Source organism: Psammomys obesus, unplaced genomic scaffold, assembly GCF_907164565.1.
Source record: "Psammomys obesus unplaced genomic scaffold, mPsaObe1.curated_primary_1811, whole genome shotgun sequence".
Taxonomy (NCBI): Eukaryota; Metazoa; Chordata; class Mammalia; order Rodentia; family Muridae; genus Psammomys; species Psammomys obesus.
The window spans coordinates 17,752,241-17,761,547 of record NW_026585797.1 but is presented as its reverse complement, the minus strand read 5'-3'; the positions used below and the strand labels follow the sequence as shown (position 1 = coordinate 17,761,547).

Here is a 9,307-nt window from a genome sequence, read left to right as displayed (position 1 = left end):
ATGGGACAGACCTCAGAGGAGGGTTCTGCTGGGCAGAACCCAGAGCCAGCCACCCTAAAGATGACAGCTCCCACTGACTTAAACAGGGACTGTGTTTTTTCTCCGAAGCCGGGTACTCCTGAGGAAGTAGGACAGCTTGTTGGGAACATGGGCATTTGTTAACATGACTTTGCGCTTGCTGGTGGCACTCTCAGACTATCACCCTGGTTACGCCTTTCAGCAAACAGCGGACGACGACCTGTCTTGCTCTCAGTACCTCTAGCACTCAGACGAGAGCCCAACCCAAGTACTCCTATTTGTTAAAAGAATTACCTGTCACTTAAGATAAGGCAAATGTGAGGACAAGCAGTCCACAGGACTTCATGGGACAGTCAATCAACACAGGGAACATTACTTTATATACAACGTTATTTTATAGCATTGTTTGGATGAATGACCAGCAGCACAAAATACTGGGAGTATAGGTTCTCCGTGTTGGAGATTCAACCCAGGCCTTCACATGTTATGGAAAGTCCTGCACCAGAAGCTGTGACAGTAGCCTCAGTAAACTACAGCCTCGCCTTGGCGGCCCTTAACACCTGATCCTGAGTAAAAGGAAGCAAATTGTCTTACTTTTTTGCCCAGGCTGACAGTAATCCTCCTGCCTCAGTGTCCAAGTACTGGAGTATGTGCTATTACACTGAGTTTACCAAAGTATTTTTAAACTGCTCCATTATCCCCCCCCCCCCCGGCCAAGTCCAGTTTATCAAAATACACAAACACATGACACCATTTATGCAAATGTTTTTCAAGATTTTTATTGCAAACCAAAATTGGTTTATCGCACACAAAAAAAGTTGTGTGGTAAGGAGAAGGAATTATACATATTATAACCATGTTAATTACAGTACATTAAAATGATGGTTTACAAATAAGCCTGTAAGTTTTAAATATACTAGTGTCGTAACTCAATGTACAGACTGTCTTTACATAATACATAATCAGGAATGCAAAAGGAAACAAAAACATAAATAATGCCCATTTTACAGGTGACATTTTAAACAATGAAAACACCAGCGGCTTTGACTGACAACTGGGGCATTGGTCCATAAAAACCCTTTCTGAAAATAGAAATATCTGTAGCAGCAATGCTTTCATTAAGCATCTGGATGCCTGTCATCGCAAGACCGTGTCAAGAGATTTTAGTTATTAACTATATCTTACAAAGAACAGTCTACACGTAAATTTTATCTTCCAAATATGGAAGAAACAAACAATGTCCCACATTGTAGCGTCCTGCAAGTGTCACATTGATGCTTACAACAAAACCATCTGTGATTGGGCTCAGCACACTCACACCACACACACACACACACACAAAAAAAAAAAAAAACAACAAATAGAACTGAACACTCTGCGATGATGGGAAAAGCTTTGGAGCTAACACGATCTCAGAAAAGGCACGTTGCAGAATATTCACGATCACAGCTCAGACAGACCTGCAGAGATCCCTCTCAGACCTGCATCTTCCTCCTAACGGGCCCGAGGTGTCTGTCTAAGGCGGCCCTCTGATGCTCCGTTAGAGCTAGCACCACGTTGGAAGGAAGGAAGAAAATGGAAACCTCACAAGCTCACTGAGAGGAGGCTGTGCTCTTCGGAAAGCGTCCATCAAGCAGTGTGCACTGGGGCTGCCCAGCTTCCAGGTGTGCAAATTCTCTCTTCGGAAGTGCTGTCAGCTGGCAACCCCACCAAAGGCTAACCCAAACACTTTAGAAAACACTAAGGGAATCCCACGAGCGCTCAGAGGAAAGAGTCCATGGGAGGCGCATAGGAGAAGCCCAGGAAGGCCTCTGCAGCCTCCTTCACGCTGGCCGTGACAAGTATGCTGTCAGGGGACCTGCCGATGGAGCTGGGGACAGGCTCTTCAGTAAACTCAGGATCAAAGTGCCGAAGGTCACTGGGTCCACTCTGTTACAAGAAGAGGAAACACACTCAGCACAGGAGGCAAAGGGCAGAGAATGCTTAGGCTCCAAAGTTGAGGAGGTTACAAGGTATCACTATGCAGCCTAGCCTGGCCTCAAACCCCATCCTGCTTTAGTCTCCTGAGACTTTGCTGGGATTAAAAACAAAAAGAACCAAATCCCAAAACTTTTCCCCTGGGATAATGAGTCTGTGGATAGTATCTGCTATTTACTTCAAGAGTTTGATGTAAAAGAAACCTTCCAGGTCTCACTTTTATTAAAGTTAATTAATTTATTTATTCATTTAATGTGCACAGATGTTTTGCCTGTATAAATTGTCTACGTAAAGATGTTGTACCCCTCTGGAATTGGAGTTATACAGACAGCTGTGAGCTGCCATGTTTGTGCTGGGAATTGAACCCAGCTCCTCTGGAAGAGCAGCCAGTGCTCCTAATCGCTGAGCCATCTATCACTCCAGCCCCTGACTCTTCTCACTGTTCTTAGAGACCATAAACACACAGATACTTACCACATTTGGGTTAAATGGGGGTGTAATCTTCTTATTAATGAGATCATCCCAGTTAATTAGAGAGAAGAAAATATGATTCTTAATCTCCATCTGTTGGAAATAAACGGAGATTCATTTAGACGGGCAGAGCTCAACGTGAGGCCGTGAACTCAGTGCTCCTCCCCAAGGTCCCAGGAGAGCAAGACTCACAAAGTCATCCTTGGCGCCCAGCCTCTTTGTCCGGTCCTTCTGCAGGAGGCCCTCCAGGAGGTGCCTTGCTGAGTTTGTGATATTTGGTTTCAACTGGAGGGGCTTGTTCAGAATATTGTCGTACATCTCAGCTGTGTTCCGGCTGTAAAACGGAGGCTGGAAAAGGAAGGGAATTCCTTCAGAGTCAACTCAAGTTTTAGTTAGCACACATTAGATATAGCGAAAGTGATGAACTTGAGATGGTCCCGTCCCTGGGTGCTGAAATATCTGTAATTTAACTGTCTATTTTACAACCCCTACTGGGGGTGTGAGCGTGTGTGTGTGTGTGTGTGTGTGTGTGTGTGTGTGTGTGTGTTGGGGCTTAGGCTAGGATTACACAGGTCAAGTGTAGTCCTCTGTAGTAAATTGTATAGAAGAAACGCACTAAACACTTGGGGGCGCTGCTCAGTATAAAACCTTCGGTACCCTGCCTTAAGATTCAAGCATAACTACTGAAGAAAATAATGCCCAGAAGACACTGCACACGTAAGACGGCCAGTGTCCCCTTCACTAGCTTCCTGTCACTGGTAAGGATGAGCTGTGGCAGAGTAACCCACACCCAAGGACATCCACAAATGCTTTCCAGTGACATGAGCATGATTCTGTGGGTCACTCACCAGGCCATAGAGCATCTCGTACAGGACAGCCCCGAGGCACCACCAGTCCACTGTCCTGTCGTACGGCTGCTTGTGGAGCACCTCCGGTGCCAGATACTGAAATGACACCAGGGAGAGAAGTTAACTCTCAAAACCAGACAATCCTGACAGCAAGCATCCTCTGCACTTTTTGAGGCTAACTGGTCCCCTGTGTGTATACATATATTTAGGGAGCAAGCTGGTACCTACTGGTAGCATGAGGCTCTCTTATGACATTTGTATTTGACTTGCACTGAACTGTGCTTTAAGTGAGGAACTGCTCCCTCCGCTTTCATATTTAAAAGCATCACTGCGTGTGTCTCCTGAATAGGTCAGACGCCAGGCCAAGAGCACCCACCTCAGGTGTGCCACAGAAGGTGGACGTCGTGCCGTTGGGCTCAATGTTCTCCTTGCAGAGGCCAAAGTCGGTGAGGACAATGTGTCCCTGTGAGTCCAGGAGGATATTCTCCGGTTTTAAGTCTCTGCGGGAAAATGAAGAATAGTTGCAGAGGTTAATTTCACTTTGGGACAAATCCTCTGTAAAGACCGCTGGTGGTATTAGCAATTTTAATCCTTTTCTGTTCCATAGCCAATCACAGAAAGGAGTCTTTGTCGGGCCGTTCGGGATTAGGCATGGAGTCTGACATGCTGGGCAACTTTTACAAGTGACCAAATTGCACAAAATACCACCCAATTTTATGCCTCTGAATGCTCAGCCTGGCCTCCCTCCTGCCCAGCAAGGTGGCGTTGACTCTGACTCACCTATATACGATGTTCAGGGAGTGCAGATAACCCAAGGCACTAGCTATTTCAGCAGCGTAGAAGCGAGCCCGCGGTTCTAGGAAGCAGCGCTCCCTCTGGAGATGGTAGAACAGCTACAAGAGGCAAAACAAAGCAAGGCTGAGTTGGTACCATTTAATCATGCCTGAAGAGAAAGGTTGCAGAAAGTGTCCTGAAATAGGTTAACTCTGAAAGCTGGCAAGTTCATGAAAGTCCTGACTCTGGCAACTTCCTCCACCCCTTAAACATCTCAAAAACTCATCTCAAGCCCAAAACAAGCAAGCTAAGCAGAGAAATCGCACCACCACCAAGAGGTTCGCCCCACCCAGCTCACCTCTCCACCGTTAATGTAGTCGAGGACAAAGTACAGCTTGTCGGCAGTCTGGAAAGAGAAGTGAAGGCCCACCAGGAAAGGGTGCTTCACATTCTTCAGTAGAACATTTCTCTCTGACATAATGTGCTTCTCCTAAGAAAAAAAGGTGAGATTCAGCTGCAAGGTCAGATTTCAACCAGGCACCAAATCACAGGGTCAAACTTAATTCGCTAGGCCCGAGCCCCTGCCACCAGGTGGCGCTCGTACCTCCTTCTTTTTCAGGATAGCTTTCTTCTGTAAAACTTTGACTGCATAGAAGGCTTCCTCTGCCTTGTGTCTTGCAAGCAGAACCTGAAATGTCAATCAAACAGTCACTCTTTAAATCTTCATCCAGGGGGAACATAAAAATGAACACACGAAAGAGCATAGTTTTAAAATTTTCAGGTTAGAAATTACCTTTCCAAAACTGCCCTTTCCAATCACTTTCAAGAAGTGAAAGTCAGACGGCTTGGCATGTGGGTTGGAGGATGGACCGAGGTTGATTTGCTGAGAAGGACTCGGCTAGAAAACAAAACATCATCTTTTAAGGCGCTGGCGGCGCTCAGCCTTGCTGTTAACAGATAAAAGTTATGAGGTGCGCCGTCAAGACATTCCAGTGACTCAATACTTATGTCACTTGGGATGTTTTGAACAGTCACTCCCCACTTGATCATAATTTTACGCCGAATCATTTACGATTTTCTTTTACAGCCAAGAGGGTGCTTACCGGAGGAGAGGGGTTGGCGTTCATAAGCTCGGGCTCCTGAGGCTGGGAGATTTTCAAAATGGACTGCACCTCAGGGCTGCGGAGATTAAAGAGCCGGTTTAGAAACTCTTAATTCGCCAGAGGGCACACAGACATAAGCTCTATTTCTGACTCAACCGTTCCGGCATTTAAACCGAAAACATCCCAACGAATTACTTACAGAAACCGTAGGGCAAGAAAACAAGCCCGGTTAAGTACAAATTAAGATCCGTTCACCGAGAGGGGACGTATATTTGGTAAACACTCACGAGAATTAATCTTACATATCCAGGGCAAGCTCGAGCCATAATTAACGTTTAAAATGTTTCAAATAAGCCAAACACTCCAAGACAAGGAGAGACCTCTCTACCCCAGAGGAAAAAAAACTTCAGCTTCCCCGGATGAACAGTAGTAATAAGCCTTGGCGGCCGGTAGATTTAAACGATTCTTTTTATTTCCCCCAATAACCCAAACTTACTGTTTGCATGCATAGGAGTTGTTGGCAATCTTCTGAATAAAATCGTTCAGGCCCATCCTTCTCTGTTTCATGAAAGCTGTAAATCAGAAGGGGAGAGAAAAAAAAAAAAAAAGGTTTAGGCGGCTCGGTAACGTCCGACGCCACACGCTAATCTGATCCTCGCTCCTTCAAAACCCTCGAACGGGTCCACGCCGTCTCTGCCCGACAAGTCCGTGCTTTTCCAGCACTCACCGATGAGAATCGCCACCATTCCCCTCATCCTGGAGTAGGTGAGGGTGCTTCGAGCAGCCTCGGTTTTCACAGTCATCGCCCCGAAAGAGCCCAGGGAGACACAAGTAAGAGCAGCAAGAGCGACTCAGCCAACTACTGCGCGCTCGCTCCGGCCGCGCGGGCGGCTTTATAAGCCCTGAGCCGCCAGGGGCGTGGCCGGAGGGGCGGGGAGGAGCTGCCTGGCCCCGCCCACCGCGAGGCCACGCCCCCGACCGCCGCGCCCGCTGCAGACTGAGCTGCGGGCGGATGCGGGCTGCGGGGGACCCGGTCCGGGCGAGCTAGGCCGACCGCCCCGGGGCAGGGCCGAGGGTTCCGGGGACTGCGCGAGCAGGACCCCGCGCGGGGCTGCCCTCGGCCTCCGGTCGGCCGGCCCGGAGGGGGAGACCGCGGGGGCGCAGAGCCCCGGGGACTCTCCATTTCCTCTCCGGTACCGCTCGAGCGCAGGAGCACCGCGTCCACCGCGCGCACCGCTCAGCGAGCTCCCGGCCCCGGCCCGCCTCGCAGCCGCCGAGTCCCCGCGCCGCACCCGGTCTCCACCCGCCCTCCACCCCCACCCCGGCCCCTCCGGAGCCCAGGGTCGCCGCGGGGCCGGGCGGCGGCGCTTACCCAGGCCGCTCAGCAGGACCGACTCGCTCCTTTTCTGCGCCTCCGCCCGCTTCTTGTGGCGGGGCCGGAGCAGGGACTCGAGCCGGGCCCGAGCCAGCGCGCCCTGCATCTCCCCCATGGCCGCGGAGCGAGGGGCGCGCAGCGGGCGACGGCGACCGGCGAACACTGACGTTTCCTTGAAGGAGCCGCCGTGACTCAGGCCGGCTAGATTTCCTGCCCCGGGTCCCAAAACAAACAAATGGCCCTTGTGCACGGCCGAGTCGCTTCCGAAAACGCCTTTTTTGTGCTTTTAGCCAAAACCAAGCAAGGCTGAAAAATCCCAGAACTTGGAAGAGGAGGAAGGAAGGAAAGAGCGGCGGGCGGGGAGGGGGGGGTCAGGAATGTGTAGGGGAGGGGGAGGAAATAAGTCTGCGCTACAAGAAAAAAAAAAAAAAAAGTACAATCTTCATTTCACTTTTTTTTTTTTCCCAACTAATCTCCGAGAACATTCTGTCCTTTCCGCCTGTAAATTTGGAGCCTTGCAAATTTTAATCCTAGCCGTGCCGAGAACACGTGAGGAGGTGGCACGGCAGGGGGAGCAGGGGTTTCTTCCCGGGGCCGACCCGGAGTGACCCCAGCCTTGGCGCCTGCAAGAGTGCGTTGCATTGCCCTCGACCCCGTTTTTCCTCATCTCCCCCATCCCTTACCTCGTGGCTGGCTGGGGTAGTCTTACTTTTGTCACCTCGCTTTTTTTTTTTTTTCTTTTTTTGCAAGTTCACATATACCTGAAACCCGTTAACTGCTTAAATATTAGTGCGAGCCCCGTCCCTGAAGGCTGGGTACGGAGCGGCGGGGTGCCTAGCGGTAACGCCGCCGCTGGGGGATGCCTGGCGCTGCAGCTCGGCCGCCGAGGCGGGGACGCGCGCTAGCGCTGGCTAGGAAGCCCGGAGCACCCGGGCTGGGCCAGGGGCCGGAAGGCGGCTGCAAGGAAGCAGGGCCAGAACCTGGCGCTGGCTGGTGCGGTCTGCGGTGACTGCCCTGCCGTGACCCCTCGCTGCCAAGGGCCTAGCATTTTAGAGTTGACACACTCCAAAATACCAGTTGTCAGGCCAGGAAAGGCATGCGAGGCGCTCTTCCCTCCGCCTTGGGCAGGAGTTTGTTTTGCAGCCGCGGCTATCAAGTCACCTAACGTGATCTCTAGTCACAGTTGCTCCTTGATTTGATTTGCTCACTTCGGACAGGCAGAGACCAGGGAGAAGGGGACGCACGCCTTCTCTCTGGAGGCAGAATTTTGCATTTCAAAATGCACCTAGGGCGCCTGGGGTTGGCACTCCGGAACTAAAACAAGGTGTGGGCGAGTCCAAATCACAGCAGCCAGCGCGCGCTGCTTTTGTGTGCTTGAATTCTGCATAAACTACGGAATGTTACTGCCAGTGAGTGCCAGTGCCCCCACAAACCATGTGGCACCCATCATTTATTTAGCCTAGTCCCCCCCTGCCCCCCCCACCTGCCTGCCAACTTGCCCTCTAGAAAACGTTGGCTAAGAAACGCCAATCTCCACAAAGATGTTTGCTTAGTTTTAAAACATTAAATCGGGATGCCTTCCATCAGAAACCCTCTCCAGTATGTCACCTAACGTTCCGGCTTCCCCAAGCCTCTCCCAGGTATTTATTTTACCTTTATTCCATCCCATCCAACCTATGGCACTCAAAACACGAACCTTTCCAAGGGGATCTTAAGGCCTCCTCTTTCATTCTTCACAGTGCTGGGGTGTGAAGGCTGGGATGCAGGAGGTCGGAGGAAGAGCTAGCTACCGGCGGAGTTAGCCTCTAGGCTATGAGCTAGCGAAGCACTTGATGACAAGGGAGACTCAGCCAGAGGCTGCTGCCGCGGTCCTGTTCTGAGCCCCACTTTATATCTAAAGGGAATTTACATACAGGAAGGGAGCAAGCTGCAAAGTTCAACGCTGGGCTATTTATTCCGCCGTTGCAACATCATCCAGAAAATTACAGTCATCAGCGTCCTAGGCTTATTTCACCAGCAAGACACACAAGAAATGTAACTTAACTGATTATCACCACCAATCAGTGCAGAGGAAAAATTCGAAACACACGCACGGGGTTTGGTCTCTCAGGGAAGCTCTCTAGAGTGCATTCCAGAAGGAACAAGGAATTCAAGTAAGGGGCCTCCGAGTGCAGCAAAGAAAAAACACAACCGTATATTTGTGGTTGGAAGAGAAGAGGGCCGCCTTGGATGTGCCCCTTTCTCCCCCTGCCCGGAATGGGCAGCGATTGGAGACGGTCGGTCTGCTAACCTTATCATTTAACAGAGGGGGAGTCAAGTTGTTGAGACTGGCTTTTCTTCCAACCGGATACCTGATGGGTGGAGCAGGCGCCCCCACTTCTGTCCCAGCAACCTACTAAGACTTCCGAACAGGAAGGTGACACACGGCCCTGGAGGGAGGAGGGAGACTGGGGGACTGTGCGATGCTCCCGTTAACGGCGCACGGGCTTGAGGCTGCCCAGTGGCAGCTATTCAGTTACTCGACCTATTCTTCCTTCCTTGGTCCAGACAGTCCTCCTGCGAGGAGGTTGCCCTCCCCCTTCACAGTTCCTCCGTGGTTGCTTAGCGGCCAGCCTTGCCAGAAAGACTCAGCTGATGACTGCAGCCTAGAGGGCGATCGAGTTCTCCCCGAGAACTCCAGAAGGTCGGATTGCTTCGTTTACTCTGAAATTCCTCCTGCAGCCACAAAGAACAGAGCTTTG

The 9,307-nt window shown here is 50.7% G+C and overlaps 1 protein-coding gene across 4 annotated transcripts in view; it reads right to left on the bottom strand.

Moving 5' to 3' along the window:
• Nucleotides 1-771: 771 nt before the first annotated feature.
• Nucleotides 772-9,307, bottom strand: part of Sgk1 (serum/glucocorticoid regulated kinase 1) — a 119,606-nt gene continuing 111,070 nt past the window's right edge. The window contains exons 1-12 of one of the 4 annotated variants that reach the window (XM_055599375.1): nt 8,263-8,436; nt 5,688-5,763; nt 5,192-5,267; nt 4,882-4,986; nt 4,693-4,776; nt 4,447-4,578; nt 4,095-4,207; nt 3,691-3,814; nt 3,315-3,410; nt 2,659-2,814; nt 2,470-2,559; nt 772-1,947 (exon numbers count right to left, since the gene is read on the bottom strand). In XM_055599375.1, coding sequence (XP_055455350.1) covers nt 1,780-1,947; nt 2,470-2,559; nt 2,659-2,814; nt 3,315-3,410; nt 3,691-3,814; nt 4,095-4,207; nt 4,447-4,578; nt 4,693-4,776; nt 4,882-4,986; nt 5,192-5,267; nt 5,688-5,763; nt 8,263-8,296 — 1,254 coding nt within the window. In that variant the 5' untranslated portion in view covers nt 8,297-8,436 and the 3' untranslated portion in view covers nt 772-1,779. Of the gene's footprint in view, nt 1,948-2,469; nt 2,560-2,658; nt 2,815-3,314; nt 3,411-3,690; nt 3,815-4,094; nt 4,208-4,446; nt 4,579-4,692; nt 4,777-4,881; nt 4,987-5,191; nt 5,268-5,687; nt 5,764-5,918; nt 6,082-6,563; nt 6,706-8,262; nt 8,437-9,307 lie in introns of those variants that run through there. The other 3 variants (XM_055599373.1, XM_055599374.1, XM_055599371.1) reach the window with 3 other exon arrangements.